The following is a 19,759-nucleotide window of genomic DNA, read 5'->3' as shown; positions in this document are numbered from 1 at the left end:
TATAAACTAAACAAACAATGTATATATAACATAAGCATGACTTATAAACCCCAACAAATTTGAATCTCTTCTTTTTTTATTTTTTTACATTACATTTTCTTAAAATAATATTGTATAGTGGGCATAATATCTACTTTTATGACGTCTTTCATTAAGCTACTTAATTAAACTGGAAGCCTTAAGGTCGAGTGAGATATAAATGTTAATACATGTCCTTTCATTGTTACCTGACTTTACATGGCAAAAATACTGTATGATGAATTTATAAGTATTTGACCAAGCGAGAAAATATGTAATAGAGCAAACAAAGCTGCATAAAATGTTGCTACTTTATGAACAAAAGGTCATAATGAAAGTAACCAGGCCGTGGAAGAATAAATAGCATACAAATAACTGAGTTGTCACAGCCACCAGTTGATACAATTTATTTTTATGCAGATGGTGGAAATTTCAGGTTACAATAAAACTGTCCATAAATCACACATGTGGGCATTGTGATTTTCACTATGCATTGTAAGCCCTATTATATGTATGTAAACCTACTGTAAATATTGTGCTCAGTAAATTCTCACACCTCCATTGTGTGTATGCAAAGTACATAAACAGAAAACAGTGTTTTCTATTGCCAGCTTCCTGGGGGGTAGAGCATCACTGGGGGTTGGGATTTCATGTTGAATACATAGTTTCAGACTTTGTACTTCATTTTTGGCTACATCTTCACTTGGATTTCTTTATTGCTTATTTTTGTATACTGCTGTTGTCTGTCGTCTGCTGTTACTGGATAAATAAAATAATAAAATATATCAACTTGTAAGGTTTTTTGATCAACTTTTTGCATCTATATTAGGAATCTCTGTCCATGTGGGCTTGTATTTGCAGATAAAGATGTCTCCTTAACAGAATACTTACAAAAAAAATGATGTTCGCAGCTTTGCTAATTTTGCAAAAAATTCCAAAAATTTTCAAGTTTGTTAAGTATAGAAAATAATGAGGATAGGTTTTTATGTACAGATAGGTGAAATAAATCCATCTACTTTACATATATAATAATAATAATATATTTAAGTCAATCGAACTCTATAGCATTAGTATGACTTCAAAAGGTTTTCTATTTGCTCATGATGCAGTTGTCAGCAGTTCCATGTATTACGGGGATTTTCCATCAGCCATATTTTAAAAGGGCCTGCATTTTTAGAAATTATGCAGTATAGTTTGTCGGAAAGATACCAGCTGTATGGGCCAAGCTCTTCAAATCCCAAGCTAATGTGTGGAAAATGTACCCACCATGCTCAGTCCTGTAGGATACACATAGTAGCTATCAGGTGTGTCCTATGGCATCTTTCTCTGCCTAGATTCTTATTTATTTAAGATAACACTGGTTACAAACTTTAGTTAAAAACATTAATAAATAAAAACAAAAATGGTGTCCTCTTCCTCTGGTGACCTAGAATATTCCTTACTTTGCCAAAACCTAGCCTGTAATTCGGGAATCATCTTTGGAAAGTTAATGGTTAATAATCAGATTCTAGTAATTATTTGTGTACTAATGTACTATTAACAGTGAATCTCTAACAGGGCAAGTTAAATGATGAATATTTTATTAATAATAACAGTAAAATAAATTTAGGTGCATTAAAAAAATCATAGATGTGTCTGCTGTGCCACATTATTCCATGTTCTTAAATAGGAATAATACACGATTTGCAGTTCTCTTTTGGACATGAGGACAAGTGAATGTTCTACAAGTGTCATATATTTCTCTGGGTTCCAAAGAAGCCCTTTGTTTGGTGACTAAAGTGAACAGAAAAAACTGTGTGTTTCTGTGTTGCTACTTGGGTTAACACAGTGGTATTGGTTCACATGTCCTACAGTGTGTGTAACTCAAGCCATCCTTATGCAAATTCCTGCAGGCTACACCTATAAATATTTCATTACATGACAGAAGAATTAGTTATATTGTAATGTTCCCCTGCAGAATGGATTACACACTCTGAGGGGAGAGGTGGGATTTGGAAAGTGAGTTCTTAATTGAAAGACACAAGTAATGTTGTGGAGAATCTGATATGTTGCTTCAATGGAAAGAAATGAAAAGAGAATGCATGAATAAACACATGTGAGAGAGGAACATGTGCATAATGTACATACAAGAATAAAGTTTTAGACATTCTTTATCCATATATACATATGAACTAATAAGGAAAGAGGGAAACCTCGAATTTTAAAGGCAGGCACACTTTGCTAAACATAAATGGCATTTTTAGCATTTAGTTATCTTTTATGTTAGAAACTTTTATGGTGGACGACTATATAGAAGGCACACATTTTTCTCTTGTACTGTCTTCATCGTAGCTGCAATAGCTGCAAGTTGGCAGTGAAATAATATAATAATACCAATAATAATAGATCTTTATTTATATAGCGCCATCTTTAGAAAATATAGAGTACATCTACAAAAAAAATTAGACATTATAGAGTAATATTATAGTCATAAGAATCAATAGGTGTAAGGGCTCTGCTTGCAAGAGCTTACAATCTAGGAGGAGGAAATGTATTAATGAGTTTGTGGAGTAATAATAGAAATTCCTTTATTTATGTAGTGCACACAGATTACATAGCGCTGCACAAAGCTTTCCAATTTGGTCCCAGTAAAAAAATAACATGGGTCCTACATTAGGTACACTCCAATACATTTTCATTGCTTTCAATCCTTGCTACACTCTGCTTCATATGTCCCTGAACACATAGGAACGACTAGGATAGGCCTACACAACCAATGACTGGCTGAGGAGGGTCACCACTTTAACTAGTAATGGTCTCTCCCAGTGATTTCTGTGGGTCAGCCTAGAAAAACTGCTTATAACACATATTAAGGCACATTTACTAAAAAATAGTGCTGTGTAGTGTACTGAGAGTACCAGATTCAGGAATTGTGGCGCATGTTCTTCATGAATCTGGGGCTCCCTGCACTGCCCAGACAGAACCTTTAACATGGGGTGTGCAACACATTTCTGTCTGACTTTGGATGTTTAATGTGGTGCAGGGTCTGACTGTGCCCATTTCAGTGACAAAATTTGTGTTGCCTTAAGAAAAGTAGAGCCACAACACAAAAGGGTCGTGTGTGACACATAGGTGGCTCAGACACTTCTTAAATACATGTTCAAGCAGTTTTCACATCAAAGAATGTGCAAGGTCCATAGTAAATGTGCCCCATTATCTTTTGGGAACAATGATGCGTTTTCTAAAATATCTATCGCTCTTCTTACATCATTAAGGTGGATTACATGCCTGAAGCTGAAAGTTTTATCAAAAAAGTGCCCTATTCAAGATAGCTAGAACATTCATTTGGCCAATGGCAATCTCTTTAGATTTTCTTATACTTGTATACTATCAGTTACTCAAAAAGTGAATGTAGATATAGCTACCAGCAGAGTCTTCTGCCAACAAAGAACAAAAGGAATCGGAAATATAAATTCTGGCCTGTCCAATCTTTATGTTTCCTGATATCTACTACCAGCGAAAAAAGTGGAGCATGAGTCAGCAGGCCCTATAGTGTCTGAACCCGCAAAACACTGTATACTTGGTAAATTTTCATCAGATGTGAAAAGGGGCTTTACTCAGATTTCTGGATACAGTCTAGATAATGATTAACTATCATGATATCTTACAGACTATGATATGATTGATGACAACCATTAAATTCCTCCTTTAATGGAGCAGATTTACTATAAAATATCATAATTATCCTAGAAGATCTTTATATTGTATATGGCACGACTATTAGTAGCAAACGTCCTTTAAATTACCCTTAAAATTAGAAATAGCATGGTTTGGTAATATAAGGAGCCAAAGGGATTGATCTGACTGCTTGGTAAAATCTAAGTTGCCAGATTTCATGGGTTACCATCAGTTTGGTGATGTATTAGTCTGTAAAGGAAGCTACTATTTATTAACATTTCTCACCAATTATAGTGGGTTTTTCCAGTATGTGCAGAGAAGATAAGTGCCCACAATTTTTACATACATATCAAGGTCAAAGGTTGCTGTTCAGTCAGGGGTCAATGATTACATGCTATGATGATTGCCTGTTATTTGTCCTGTTTGACCATCAATAACTCTTCCTATTGGTAGTCACAGATGAAAATCTTTCACCAATGACCATTTTAAGCTGGGTAAGAGACAGTAAAACAAGACCTGGTTAATGCTGCCAAGTAAACAAGATTCCACCATTTATTACAGTATATATGGACTACTGTCAGGAAATGTCCTGGATTACGAGTGTCCAAATTTTTGGACAAGATAAATAAGTCTTCACTTGTGAATATATTCTATTGTTCCTAAGGTAGATTGATAGATGTATTTATACTTAAATTACCTTTGTAATAATAATAATGGGGACACTAAATGCCAAGATGCTTTAAAGTTTGCAACCGGCGGAAGGTGTTAGCCTGACTTTAATTTAAATTACCCAATTATTCAATGTTAAAAGCTGGAGCTAATTTAATTGTAACATAACGTTGCCTCCTCTATGCCTAAAGGAACATATGCCATGTCTGAGGAACAGCTTCCTTGAAGTCATTTCCATTCCAAGGAGGTGAAAATTCTAAATGAGTGAACACAATACACAAGACGGCGGCTAAATACAGAGAATGGGCTCATCTTTTATAAGTCTGTTTTTACTCAAAGGCAGTCCCATGTAAAATGTGTAGACCTTCAACAGGTATTTGAGATACTTTCATTAAAAGCTCTGAAGATTTTAAAAAATACAATGATCAGATTCACATCAGATACTTTTCCTGCAAATTATTTGTGATTTGTTTGTCGCTTTATTTCATTGTGGTTTTGCTTTAAAAGGGTTTCTTTAGTTCCATTACCCTAGACCAGAATATATGATTTGTACCAGTACTTTCCAGCTACACTGACTGCATTTATACTAATTAATTTGCAGTTATAAACTATTCATATTATTATTATTATTATTATTAACTATTGTATTCTACACACTGTTCTACCAACACAGAAAACATGAAAGAATGAACAATATAAGACAAAAAATGATAATAATAGTAATAACAAGACTGAAATTGTTTAGAATCAGATAGATAGATAGATAGATAGATAGATAGATAGATAGATAGATAGATAGATACAAGTATATATATAGGATATAAATATAGAATACAATAGATAGTTTTGAAGATAGATGGATATATACAGTTATAGCTATAAAATATAGATATGATAGATTAGATAGATAGATTTGTATGACAAACAAAAAAGTTCTCAAATAATTTTTTCCAATTTTTTTTAGAACTTAACCTTTCTGTTTCCATGTTTGGTTTCTGCTCACATTTTAATAAATTATAGTAATAAAATGTAGCTAATGTAAATGTCCTGCCTCTAGGAAAGAAACATCTAAATTATAAAAAGGACAGCTCTAGGTGTGGTCAGTCACACCAATGGACAACAAAGCAGGAATGAATGGACTGACTCCCTTTCCCCATGAAGTTGCCTTGAGCCACCCCATATTACTTATGATTCAATTATGTGTATTTGTTTGACCTCTGATCAATTATCTGCTGTCAGAAATAATGGAGGGGGATTAAATTTGGGACAGCTATGCTTGGTATTGATCACAAGGAAATAAATCTAAACTAGAGAGTTGATGGGTCTCTATTGTTTGGGAAGAAAAGACCACAAGGGCTTCATGTCATCCAGAGTAGTAATATGCAGGTTGGAGGGAGGACTGTATTTAAAGACAAAGGACAATCAATGTAAGATACCTGAATGACTAGCACACAGTATACAGAGCTGCAAACTTGCTACCTTCATATGTAGCAGAGCTGAGTTTGGCATTTAACAAACTCTGTGTCCATTTTACATAGGGCTACAGGTGAACAATTTATCTCATATGTTACAATTTCAGCTCTACTAGATTTTTAAGCAGTGTATATGTATAATCCCACACCCAAAAAAGATAGCTGTTATTACATGACAGATGTGCTGCAATGATTAACTCCTCATCATAATGTGTGATACATGGATACTGGGGTGTACATAGCACCTCTCATATTAACATTCATCCTCTTCACTCCTTCACTGAAACCAGAAGTGCAATGTATCTCAGAGTGAAAGGTATATTTCAGCTGCTAAATGGTTAATGATTGGCAGTCTTGTTTTTTGTAGATTTCTGTTAACCCTTTATGATGGCACATAGTCTACATTTTAATTGTGTGAAACTGATATTTTTTTTTTTTCTCTTTATCAGTTACTATTTTCAATTAATGCTTACAAAGACTACAATAGTAAAGAACTAGGCAAGATAAAGACTAAAAATATATATAGATCTAGACTAGAACTAGAGCAGTATCTCTCTCTCTCTCTTATATATATATATATATATATATATATATATATATATATATATATTGTATATTAAATATATATATATTATATATAATATGTTTAATGCGAACCAGAGAATGCTGACAAATTGTGGTAGTATTTTCATCAGGAAGATGCTGGATGAAAAACACTAAAAAATCACATTGCATTGACTTTTAAAAAAAAATAGTTTTGCCTACTTTTACCCTCAATTAAAGTTGCTCTAAATATATTATAAACACACAAATATTACACTCTACACAAACATGAAGATGATATTCGAATATACTACAAACTTTCTCTAATGCATAGACTACAGACACAGCTCACTGGTATATACATAGAGAGCACAGCAGCCTGCACCATCTCTTCTCCATGAGCCATATATCAATCTCTGCCAAAGGATGTGTTTAAATATTCAGAGAAAAATAATGACTTGTTCAGTATCACCTATAGGAAGATTATTATGTCCATCCTTCAAACTCAGCCCCCAACTGAGCTTCATGTCCCAGCCAGCACAGCCCCTCTTCTACATGTATCCAGGGCTCCTCTTTGATCAGGTCGATGTGTATGGAAATGATTATCACAGTGCACAATATATAAAATTGTGATATATATATATATATATATACATACATTTTATTTCGTATATTTAAACATAAAGCTTGGACCCCCCAAAGTCATGGCCATTATTAGAGCTGCAGCTGGTGTGTACCATCAGTCATCAGAACTAAGCAGAGGGCTCTGGTGTTAGGGTCAGGTCTGGCTGTGGTAGAGGAGAACAGATGAGAAGTATTCCAGGGAGAAGCACCCTCCAAGGTGATGGGACTATTTCTCAGCTTCCTCCAGGACCTGCTGCCATCATCCTAAATCCCCTGCACTGTGTTGGTAGAAGGGGGCAGATCACCGCACACAGACCCCCCTCACCAGCACTTTTCCTTGGCCCCGCCCCACACTTTACTGTCCTCCTGACTGACAGCCCCCACAGCCAATCAGGGGCGACCTACAAATGCATGCACTACTACTCGGCTTTACACATGTAGAGTGCGAGGGGTTAATAGTGCATTGTGATTACAGGGCACGTAACAGTATATTGGTGTAGTACTACAAGATCCAGCAGTCCTGTAGTCGTGTCAGGAGATAAGTACAGAAGAGTTTGAATACTTATCCAAGGAGAGGACCGATACGAGGCTTGTCCTCGGAGCTTGCTATCAGTGTTACATACAGCTGATCCATGTGACGCCTGATATATACAACTTCTATCTGTACACAACCAATAGAAGGCAGAATACGCTACAAGTCCCTGGGCTTCAGAGCTTGCAATCAGTCTTTTCCAGTCATAAAGCTACACATAGGGCTGCAATCACATGTCTCTGGTGACATGAGGCAGACTTGGCCTCAGAGCTTGCACTCTACCTCAGTCATGGAGGAGACATCCCATAGACATTCCTGTAGATACGGAGCTCGCTATTTAGAGGGTTAACATTGTACCCAGGCAGCGTCAGCCCCGCCCCTCCCCCTGCCGGAGCCGGCCCCCTGATTATTGGGCGGCAGCGGAGAGGGACAGGAGCCTGTAGCCAATCACAGGCTCATTGATTAGGGAGAGGGGGTTTGAATAGCGCTGGACATGTGCCAGCCCCCCGCCTATGATTAATCGCAATGCATTATTGATCATCATAATTATGGCAGGACACATGCGCGCTGGATGGGGCTCCCTGCCCGGAATTGGGAGCACATTTTGGGAGTAAATTATTTGTCTTCTGCCCCAGCTGATGTGTGAGCCAGCATGTCTCGGAGGAAGCAGGCGAAACCCCAGCATCTCCAATCGGACCCTGGGCTGGCCCTGCCTGGAAGTCATGGTAAGTCCGAGCTCCTGTTCTCCACAGGGTGCTGCACCCTGAGCCCGAGGATCGCTGCCCCTCAGCCCCGGCACCCATGGGTCCTTCTCCTGCTCCTGTACAACTCCTCAGAAACTTTGCGGTCCCCGCATCTATCTCTAGTCTCCAGCCTGTCTGATAGGGGCTGCTCTTCCTTTTATTAATAGATTATATACAATATGTTGTCTCCCTTTCAGACATCACTTATATTTATAATACTATTCTTTTTTTCTACTTTTTATGCTTTTGGTGAAAAAATATAACTTTATGAAGCGACTTTATACATCGAGCATCTGACTATAGGATCCGAGCCGCTCATCTACTACATGCACCTTGTGTGACAATCCCCTAGACCCCCATTGAAAAGTGATTTGTCCCCTTTTGCTAAACATCTTCCAGGCATAGTAGGCAGCTCCCCATGCCCCATTGTGAGGACAGTGCAACATTTAGGGGTCAGATCTTTTAAGCCATTCACTAGCAAACAATGCTCTCCACATGGGAGGACGAGAGAAGGACTTGTTTTCTCCCATATCTTCAGGACCCCTATTTAGGATATCTGCTTGGGTTATACCTATAGAACTGATGGGACTTGTAGGAAGCACCTTTTGACTCCCTTTGATAACTGCTTAAGACGTGCTGCTCTAAGGGCTTAACTTTTTGTATTCCTTGGCTGGAGCCCCCACAACAACCTAATGGAGTGAGGGGGAACTGTCTGCTTTGTCCCAGTGAGTCATTCCCATTGAGGTGACCCCCCTCCTACCCTGCTAAAAGATTAACCACATCCAGCATGAAATGGTTACTCATTAATCCTAAAAATATGGTCACACTAGGTTTCAGAGCAGAAACGAAAAAAGTATTTAGTGTAACCAGATCCTGTCTATGGTCAATGCTAATAAGCCCCTGGACAGTCTATATTTGTTTGTTGTGCTTATCGCTTCCCACCATCAATGCAAAACAATAGGATTTCATCTATCATTTGCATTAACTGTTTAAGATTTGCATGTGAAGTAATACGTGCAGAAATCAAAGTACGTTATCAGATCTGTGCAAATTGGTTAAATTATTCGTCTTTGACTCACCTGGGGCTTGTCCTGGGCAAGTAAAATGGCTACAACCCTCCACCCTGTAATTGTTTTATTGGAGCACGGGAACTTCTGAGGTTTTACAAACTTTTATCTGTTGTGTTCATCCACAGCTGATGTAGATCCCTGAGCGAATGTGATTCATATATACTTATACTTTTTATAAAGTTTTTTTTAAATTATATATTTGTGTGTAGATATAAATAGATGTATATAGATGTTAATATATTGTAAACCTTCGTTGCAATTTTAGACTATCAGCCAGTTGCACTGCAGAAAATATATTGCTACAAATATTATAAGACTCGTAAATTAAATGTTAATTAAAAAATAAAGTACAAATGTTTTAAAGGAAGGGAAACCATTATCTCTGGTCGTTTTCTTTAAGCGCCCTAAAAAAAAGTTTTATCACATTTAGTTTAATCGTAGTTTAACAATAACTCTGCCCGCAGGACATGAATTGTAATTGTTGTAGGGATTATCTTGTAGTAGTAATAGCATTTTACTAAAGCCCTCAAACCCCTTCATACTTCTCAAAAATATCTAATTGGCGCGACTATGTAAAACGTAAATGTACATCCCAAATAACTACTAGGTCGTCATTTGCTTTATAGAGGAATACAAGTCGCATTTCCAAACCAGCCTCTGGAAATTCGTTAGATTTTAGCCTAAAGTGGCAGCAGCGATGGACTGTGTGGAGAGGTCGCTCCCTGGAGTTGCTTCTTTTGGTTTGTTTTTCCTCTTTTTCCAGCAGTGTTTGTAAACATTGTTATCTCCTTAGAAATTCAACAAGTTTTTTTTCCGTGGAGAAGCTGGGGGAGGTTTAGATAAATTGCATTTTGCTTTAGTGGAATTAAAAATAGAAATCGTTTTAGTTTGTTTTTTAAATTTTTTTTATTTATTTTGATTAGCGGCTTAGTAAAATTTTGGAGACGAAGTTTTTGCTGTTTTGTGGCTTTTAGGTCTGTTGAATTGGTAAGATGTGGATAGTGTTGGTAGTTTCTTCTGTGTATTGTATACTGAATCGGTTTGTGTTAAATGATTGATATTTGTTTTGTTAGAACAAATATATATGATGCCTGTTGTATGAATTATAAAGGTTACTTTACTGTATGTCTTGTATCTTGTACATCAATCTAAATCTCTCCGCTTTGTTAACCTCTGCTGGCCTCCTCTCTTAAAAAGGTGACAAAGTTCAGCATCCAATATGTTTTTGGATCCTCTCTGACTCCTCGTCAAGTCCCCCCTGATCCTTCCTAGCAGGGAGTTAACTCGGTCCCATACACCTTATCAGGAGCTGCACTTCTCCACTAACCCCTTCCTGCCCTCACACAACACTGGATTGACAAGTGCTTCCCATAGAGCAGAGCTCTCCAAAACAACTGGGATTTAGTTTCTTGTCTGAATGCCAATATTTATGTAGGCAGAGTGTAGATGGAGACTCCAGGAACCTTTCTTTTTTCTTTTACTCACTCACTCTGGAATTGTCATATAGGTTTTTTGCTCTCCCCATTGAATGCATTGCTTCTGGATCCCCACCTAGTGTTCACTAATATAAAGTGTGAGCTTCATTTGTTGGAGTGATAGAATATCAGTTGCTTTGTGAAACCTGCTCATTATTTAAATACATAGAATACATTTGACTAAGAACCATTACATTTTTCAGTTAACTTTTTAAATGTATCCCCTACACCTCAGGTTTATAGTATGTCCTGTATAACACAAAGTGTAAAATGTACAAAGCAACACATAAATGCACATTTTTCCTATTGAGAAAGTATGTATATGTATATATGTAATCTTAAATCTATAAAACTGCTAATATTTGGAATGTTTATTCTTGTAGTTTTTTTGTTTGGATACAATTTTTTTTTTTTAATATAACAAGGAAATTATTGGGTCAAATTATTGTATTTTTGTGTTTTTCCTAAACTATATTTGGTTAAAAAGAGAAAAATGGCTGTATGCAGCCTTAGTAAATTTATCAACTTCTCTTAAATCCAGAAATCATAATTACTAAGTTGGATTTATTTAATTTTTCTATAAGGTTAGTGATTCTAGGCTATACACCTATCAGTCGGTTTCTAGGTGAATTGATCTGTCTCAATCCTAAAATAACTTCCCACCCATTAAATGATGATTCTGTAATTCTAGGTACACTGGATCTAATACAGATGAAGATTGCCAGAGAGTCTGAAGAAATGAAATCTGAAGTAGATGAAAGAAAACTTGTATTTAAAAATGAAAGTATGTAATGAAATGAAACTGGGTTTTTTTTTTTTTTACATGTTTTTGGGTAAATTTTGCGTGTTTTGTGGGTTGCTCATAGTTGTTTCGTGCAATTTTGGGCAATTATGAAATAATTCTTGTCTAAAGTTGTACATTCACAGTTCATAGAAAGTCTTTGCCCCCCCCCCCCTTCCCCTGCAAGCTGTTTAGTCCTGAATTTGCTATTATTTGCCTAAGCACAGCTGACCAAGCAAAACTGTGTTTTAAAGTGGCATTATGTTTTGATAAATGTGATCTGGTTGAAACGTATTTTCCACTGAATGTAGAGCTTAAATGAACATGCTGACATAATAGTTTTAATGCATTTTGTTCAAAATGTGTGCACAAACAGAATGGCTTTTTGTTCGCTCATAATTGGCTGTAAAAGTAGATGGGGACATAACCATTACATATGGAAATGTGCAGCATTTCTGTTGAATATATTAGATGCTGAATTTTCATGGGAACAGAGAGGCAACCTAAATGCACATACATTGCTTATCAACAAGCCACAATCCCTGCATCCTTCCCACACCATAATCTGAATTCTAATATCACTATTTACTGTTTTACATAGCTTTTTATGATTAAAAAGTAACCAAATTAGGATGACCTGAAATCTTTTATTTTCTAATTTTGGTTAAATCCTTGATACTTATCATTTACCAAACTATTTGGATGTTTTTGAAACTTTCCACAGCTTAATTTTAAAGCTTTGTTCCATTTGTTGAGCTCCCTCTGGCCCCTAAAATGTTAATTTTATTCACTGGGTCTAATAAGTTATTACAGAGCAGGGTATTTTATTATGTTGAAAGACGCGCGCACACAGGCTTTGCCCAAATTCAATAGTGGTGTCATGGAAACTTCCCATTATGTGAGGGTTTTTTTAGGATTGCAGTAAAACATGCAGGGAGGTAATCTCTGAATTAAACAGGTTTTTTTTTCACAGCCTTGTAAGATAACCACACACCATTTTTTTAAACAGAAGTTTCTGTCTTCACGCTGGGTGAACAATAGGAAACCATCCTGTTTTTCAATAGGATCAGTTAGTTTTGGAGTCAGAGACTTGCGTTTAATTTGCAAATGGTCTTGGGTGTGATAAGAAATGTGAGCAACTAGTGGGAAGAGCAAATTGCAAAGCCTTTCCTATAAGCTAATTGAAATGTGTGGAAGCACACAGATGTGAAACAATAGGGAAGAGTTTTTCTGTACTTTGGGCACACTCTCCATTTTGAGATGAAACTCTGCCAAAGTCGTTTCTTCCCTTTCCTTGGCATTTGTGTTGATTATAAAATACAATATTACTCTGATATGATGGTATATTTTATTATAGTGCTTTTATTTAAGAAACTATTAAGGCTAATACTTTTTTTAGTTAATTGGCAAACAAAATGGGATAATCTAGCATTCCAGTCAGTAAAATGTTCAGTTTTTAGTTGGTGATAGAAATGCAGTTAATTGCACTTCAGGTTCCCTAACAGACCTCCTGAAAATGTAGCTTTTTGAAAATTCTTTTATTAATTGAATATTTTTGTTGCTATTTTTCTAGTTGCTGTGTAGTTATGTCTCATGTACTTTGTATGCACAACTGCATCTTCTGAAATATTTTGATACTTTCTTCCTCTTAGTGGTTTAGCTAGAGCCATTACCTTCACTATTGCTTGTGAAAATTATCTATGGTCTTGTTCTTAATGGTGCGTATGTGTCAGGCCAAAATAGACTTAAAAATTCAAGCGAGGTTGACAGAAACTCGGATGTTTAACAAGGCTTTCAATTTATTTTGTGCCCAGTAGGCAACAAAAAATGAAATATTGGAAATCTATAAACTATATGGAATTTTATTAATTACCAAGTGGCTCCTGTACTTTTCACATTTTTAATAGATTTTTAATCAAATGATTGAAGACCTAAAATCCAGTTAGAGAGTATAGTGAAGCTTGTTAAAAAAGTTTAAAACAATCTGTAATTTACATCAAAACATCAGATTTTTAGGGAATTTCCTTAATGAAAAAATTCTACTTTGTGTCGCCACAGTTCTAACTCTCTCATTTCTTGCATTTTAGGAGTTGCAGAGAGGGGTCAAGCTCATCGGACGCCCAAGAACAAGGATGCTCATGTCTGCAGCAGATGTTGCGCTGAGTTCTTTGAACTATCAGATTTGTTGCAACACAAGAAGAACTGCACTAAAAATCAATTGGTTCTAATTGTGAATGAAAATCCACCACCTCCTGCTGAAACAACCTCTCCAAGTCCCCCCTCAGATAATCCTGACGAGCACATGAATGACACAGTTAATAACGCAGATCAAGCTGACTGTAGTGACCTTTCAGAGCATGACAAGCCTGACAAAGAAGAATCCATGGAGGTGGAAATCGAAGCTAGCAATAGCAGCAGTGGTTCCAACAAAGTGGAAAATGGTGTTTCTAGTAGTAATAATTCCACAGCGGGTACCTCAGCTATCGCAACCACACTACCTCAAGTAAGGGATCTGGCAGCTTTGGGCAACTTCTCTGTTATTAACAGCAATGTCATCATTGAAAATCTTCAGAGTACTAAAGTGGCAGTGGCACAGTTTTCTCAAGAAGCAAAGTCTAAAGGAGCAAGTAACAATAAAATGGCTGTACCAGCTCTAATGGAACAGCTTCTGGCTTTACAGCAGCAGCAGATTCACCAGTTGCACCTGATTGAGCAAATTCGTCACCAAATATTATTGTTGGCATCACAAAATGCAGAAATGCCTACATCTAGCGGGTCACAAGGGGCACTGAGGGTATCTGCTACTCCGTTGACTACACTGAGTTCTCATTTGTCCCAACAGCTTGCAGCAGCAGCTGGCTTGGCTCAAAGTCTTGCCAGCCAATCAGCCACCATTACTGGTATTAAGCAAATACCCTCAGTACAGATACCTCAGAGCAGCCCTGGTACCACTATTCCATCTAGTAATAGTTGTTCTCCAACTCTAAATCAAATGGCAGCAGCTAATCCACCTTCTGTAGACAGAGTACCTTCAAGCACTGGTTCACAGGTCAGCAATCCACCAGCACCCATAACATCTTCACCAGCGTTTGCAATAAGCAGTCTATTGAGTCCTGCATCTAACCCATTACTACCTCAGACTGCTACAAGTACCACCATATTCCCCAGCACATTACCCAACATTGGAACAACTGCAGAGGACTTAAATTCACTGAGGAAAAATAAGCCTGCCAGTGTGGCTTCATTTGAGACCAAAAGCTCTTCTGATGAGGCATTTTTCAAACACAAGTGTAGGTTCTGTGCAAAGGTCTTTGGTAGTGACAGTGCCTTGCAGATCCATCTTAGGTCTCATACAGGTGAGAGGCCATTTAAATGCAACATTTGTGGAAACCGGTTTTCCACTAAAGGGAACCTAAAAGTTCACTTTCAGCGCCATAAGGAGAAATATCCCCACATTCAGATGAATCCATATCCAGTGCCAGAGCATTTGGACAACATACCAACCAGCACAGGAATTCCATATGGAATGTCTATACCACCTGAAAAACCTGTGACAAATTGGCTGGATACCAAGCCAGTTTTGGCAACCCTGACAACATCTGTGGGGATGCCACTCCCACCAACTATTCCAAGCTTGACACCATTTATTAAGACTGAAGAACCACAGCCTATCGCTATCAGTCATCCAGTTGCAAGTCCATCTGATTCAGTAAAAAGTGAGATGCCAAATGTAGTTCCAACTTTTAAAAAAAGTAACAGTCCTTCAGAAGAGACTGAATCTATGGAGATGCCTATCCCTGATGATAAGGGTGAAGAGAATTCTCAACATTCAAATTTCCAAAATTTTGACAGTACTACTTGCTCTCCGTCCGGTGACTCTTCAAAAGCTAACCTTACTTTCTCAAATCCTGTTCTACCTTTGATCTCTGAACAATTCAAAGCAAATTTTCCTTTTGGTGGGCTTTTGGATACATCTTCTGCATCAGAAACCTCCAAACTTCAGCAGCTTGTAGAAAATATTGATAAAAAGTCTAGTGACCCAAATGAGTGTGTGATATGTCATCGTGTGCTAAGCTGCCAGAGCGCCCTTAAAATGCATTACCGAACACACACAGGGGAAAGACCCTTTAAATGCAAAATATGTGGACGTGCATTTACCACCAAAGGTAACCTAAAGACTCACTATAGTGTACATCGTGCCATGCCACCACTTAGAGTACAACATTCCTGCCCCATTTGTCAAAAGAAATTTACAAATGCTGTTGTTTTACAGCAACATATCAGGATGCATATGGGAGGTCAGATTCCAAACACCCCAGTTGCTGAAAATTATCCTGACTCTATGGAATCTGATACTGGGTCCTTTGATGAAAAAACTATTGATGACCTTGACAATTTCTCAGATGAAAATATGGAAGACTGTCCTGATAGCAGTGTTCCAGATACACCTAAATCTGCAGATGCATCTCAAGATAGTTTGTCGTCTTCTCCGCTGCCCCCTGAAATCTCAAGCATTGCTGCTTTAGAGAATCAAATGAAGATGATCAGTGCTGGACTAGTGGAACAACTTCAGGCTAGCCTAAAATCAGCTGATAATGGCTCTGTTGAAGGTGATTGCATGACTAACGACTCATCCTCTCTTGGTGGTGATATTGAAAGCCACAGTGCTGGAAGCCCAGCTGCTTCAGAGTCTATCTATTCTATGAATGCTTTGTCACCCAACAGCACAAATGACACTCTGAAGTTTCCAAATGCTGAAGAAAAAACGCTTCGAGCTTTACCACCTGAGCTAACCAATGGGATGTCACCAACTCCAGCCAATGGAGGTGCTCTAGACTTGACTTCCACCAACACCGACAAAGTGATTAAAGAAGAACCCATGGGTGTTCTTTTTCCATTCAGAGAACGAAGCAAGTTTAAAAACACCATATGTGATATATGTGGTAAAACATTTGCATGTCAGAGTGCCTTGGACATTCATTATAGAAGCCATACCAAAGAGAGGCCATTTATATGTACAGTCTGCAATCGTGGCTTTTCCACTAAAGGCAATTTAAAACAGCATATGCTTACCCACCAGATGCGAGATCTACCATCACAACTTTTTGAGCCCAACTCCAACTTGACCGTAAACACACACCCAACACCAAACCAAACTCCAAATCCACTAGCAACCATTATTAAGACTGAGTTTAATGGTTTTATGCATGGCTCAACTCAGGAGAATAAAGAACAGCCTTCAAGTATTACATCTTCAGGATCTCTGTCATCTTCTGCTACGTCCCCAGTGCTCCTTCCATCTTTGGCCAGAAGGACTCCAAAACAACATTACTGCAACGCATGTGGCAAGTCCTTTTCATCTTCCAGTGCTTTACAAATCCATGAGAGAACACATACTGGTGAAAAACCTTTTGCCTGCACTATATGTGGAAGAGCGTTTACAACAAAAGGCAATCTTAAGGTAAGTCGATCATGTGTGGCTTTGACATGTAGAATGGTTCATGCTGTAAAAGGAAGGCCTCCCTTACCCTAGAATAATTGATTCTAGGTATAGAGAGATTCATTTTTAACATCACTTTCAAAGCAGTCAGAATAGGGATCTAAAAGGGTTGCAGCAGAAAAACTGCTTCACTGACACAATGTAAGCGGTCTCAATAAGATGGTCTAATTATGGCAAATGGTGGGAAAAATGTATATTAAAGCGTCCATCTTTAACTGGTTTCTCTAGTGGGGTTTTTTTTTTCTGTTGAATGAAACCATTTGTTGCTTTTAAAATAAATGCTATATGATTTGGTGTGTAAATACTTGCACGCACTATTTGGAACAAATGCTTTAATTTCTACCCCAAATCTAGTATTTAAAGACTTTTGTATATTAAAAGTCATGTGATATCAAGGTATGATTCTATAATTTAATAATGGCTATATATTAACATGAACTTTTTTGGTTATAAAAAAAAAAAAAAAAATTCTACGGAAGTCTTTATACTTGGCATTAAGATTTTTTTTTAGTATTATTTTGGGTGATTTTTGATTCTGAGTAATGATTGTGGTATATTACATTATAAATTAAGGAAGTACATTTCGGTCTTTGTTTTGATATAGCCAATTTTATAAGCAATAATATGTAAATTGTCGTGATTTAGCCTTGCACTAAAACCTTTTAATTTTTCTTATTATCCCTGCCATTTAGAATCTTCAAATCTGCTAATATTAGAAATTAAAAATTGTACAGCAATGTCCACCCTTGTTTCACTATTCAATACAGTAGGCTTTCCGTATGTAAATACAGGGGGTCATTCACCCTTCTGAGATGTTATGTTCTCCCAACGCTGTGTTCATTTGGATGTCATTTCCCAGAATCCCTGCTGCAGCTTAAATACTGTAAAACATGACATAGGTATTTGGAAATGGCTGAAAGATTGCAGACAGGGTCATCTATCTTGGTTGTACTCTGAAAGTATCACTTTGGTATGCATCGGCTTTTTTTAATCATGGGGCATTAAAAATAATCATTTTAAGTGAGCTTCCATGGTTTAAAGTGTTGTCTGCATTTCATTGTGGTCCTGCAAATTCATTAAAATCCTTGGACTCCCTATTTGATTACGAGGGGATTTTTTTTTCTTGTGCAGAGCTATCTAGAAAGTGTTTTTTTTTTTTTTTTTTTCTCCTTAAGGCTTAGTCTATTGACTTTCTGAATGACATGGTTTATCTTCTGAAACCCTTAAGTGTTTAACCAAGATGGCCTTTATTCATCTAAAGCATGTATGACTTTAGTTCTTAAACAGTAGCAAAGTGCTAGCATTTTTACACATGGTGTTGAAAGAATTTCTCCAGAGATCGCTTTGTGAAATTTGAATACAAATTACACAATTGAGTCTGTTCACTTGATATAATTTTTTTTGGAGGGGGGTGTGTAAAGATCTCTCTATAAAATACATGTTGGAACCTGAATGTTAATTTTTTTTTTTTTTTTGTGCAGGTTCATATGGGTACTCACATGTGGAACAGTACACCTGCAAGGAGAGGAAGGCGGCTATCTGTGGATGGGCCTATGGCATTTTTAGGAGGGAATCCTGTTAAATTTCCAGAAATATTTCAGAAAGACATGGTTGCCAGGACTGGAAATGGGGACCCATCTAGTTTCTGGAACCAGTATGCTGCAGCTCTGTCAAATGGCTTGGCCATGAAGACCAATGAAATTTCAGTTATTCAGAATGGTGGAATTACTCCAATGACTGGAAGCTTGGGAAATGGTGGAAGCTCCCCCATCAGTGGTCTCACAGGGAGCCTGGAAAAACTGCAAAACTCCGAACCAAATGCACCTCTAGCTGGTCTGGAGAAACTGGCAAGCAGCGAGAATGGGACTTCCTTCAAGTTCATGCGTTTTGTGGAGGACAGTAAAGAGATTGCCACAAACTAATCTAAGTTCTCCAGGACATTTCATGCAGCCTGAGGTCGCCATGCTTCAGATTTATTTTTCTTTCCATTTTTTTTTTTTCTAGAACTGCACCATTGACTTTCTTTTGTATCATGTCCAGCTTCCAGAGTTTTAAATGGGTGTATTTATTAGTGATGAAAAACTTTTAGCTCTGCATAGAAATGCAAGCTTTAACTCTGGCCTTTGTATTTGGAACTAAATACTAATAGACTAGAGTTGTAAACCGGCTGTAACATTTATGGCAACTTGCAAGTCTTGATGGTTGATCTTTTTTGGCATTAACTTATTTTATATATTCAATTTTAACATGGTCCCAGGTGTTAATGCATAAGGTAATATGGGAGTATGACCGTGTATGTACATGAATGCACATTTTAAGTGAAGACTTGTTTTGTTTCATTTTTCTGGGGAGGGAGGGTTGGTTGTATGGAACGGACTGATTTTAAGACTGTACAGTACTGCCCTAAAGTGTTTGATTTTTTTTTTTTTTTTTTTCTTCAAAGATGTTTCTTATCCACTAGTAGACGTTCTGTGCATTTTTATTTTTCCATCTATAGATGTGTGTACAGTGAAAACCATGTCATTCATTGGAGAGGAGACAAGTGGTTTAATTATTTTTAAGTTGCAGTTGACACTTTGTTTTTTGTTTTTTCACCTAAGTAGGTATAGACATTATAGAATATGTGCTGGAATTTCACAATTGCTGCTAAGTATAGCATCTGGAACAAACTTCCA

The 19,759-nt window shown here is 37.2% G+C and overlaps 1 protein-coding gene and 1 long non-coding RNA gene across 2 annotated transcripts in view; one reads left to right on the top strand and one right to left on the bottom strand.

Moving 5' to 3' along the window:
- The window catches only part of LOC140070790 (uncharacterized), a 77,956-nt gene extending 70,068 nt beyond the window's left edge, over window positions 1-7,888 (bottom strand). Inside the window, exon 1 of the long non-coding RNA XR_011848986.1 lies at window positions 7,798-7,888. This is a non-coding gene — a long non-coding RNA (uncharacterized lncRNA). The remainder of the gene's footprint in view (window positions 1-7,797) is intronic.
- Window positions 7,600-19,330, top strand: SALL1 (spalt like transcription factor 1). Its single transcript, XM_072117696.1, has 4 exons — window positions 7,600-8,240; window positions 11,495-11,587; window positions 13,672-17,045; window positions 18,566-19,330. The coding sequence occupies exons 1-4, from the start codon at window positions 8,168-8,170 to the stop codon at window positions 19,004-19,006; spliced, it is 3,981 nt and encodes a 1,326-aa protein (XP_071973797.1). The 5' UTR covers window positions 7,600-8,167; the 3' UTR covers window positions 19,007-19,330.
- The last annotated feature ends 429 nt before the right edge of the window (window positions 19,331-19,759 follow it).

The sequence above is a fragment of the Engystomops pustulosus genome, chromosome 7, assembly GCF_040894005.1.
Source record: "Engystomops pustulosus chromosome 7, aEngPut4.maternal, whole genome shotgun sequence".
Classification (NCBI taxonomy): domain Eukaryota; kingdom Metazoa; phylum Chordata; class Amphibia; order Anura; family Leptodactylidae; genus Engystomops; species Engystomops pustulosus.
This window is presented reverse-complemented; position numbering and strand designations above follow the sequence as displayed.

Coding starts and splice junctions, on each gene's coding strand:
- SALL1 (XM_072117696.1), top strand. CDS start 8,168: ATGTCTCGGAGGAAGCAGGCGAAACCCCAGCATCTCCAATCGGACCCT. Junction 8,241..11,494: donor GGCCCTGCCTGGAAGTCATG/GTAAGTCCGAGC, acceptor CTGTAATTCTAG/GTACACTGGATCTAATACAG. Junction 11,588..13,671: donor ACTTGTATTTAAAAATGAAA/GTATGTAATGAA, acceptor CTTGCATTTTAG/GAGTTGCAGAGAGGGGTCAA.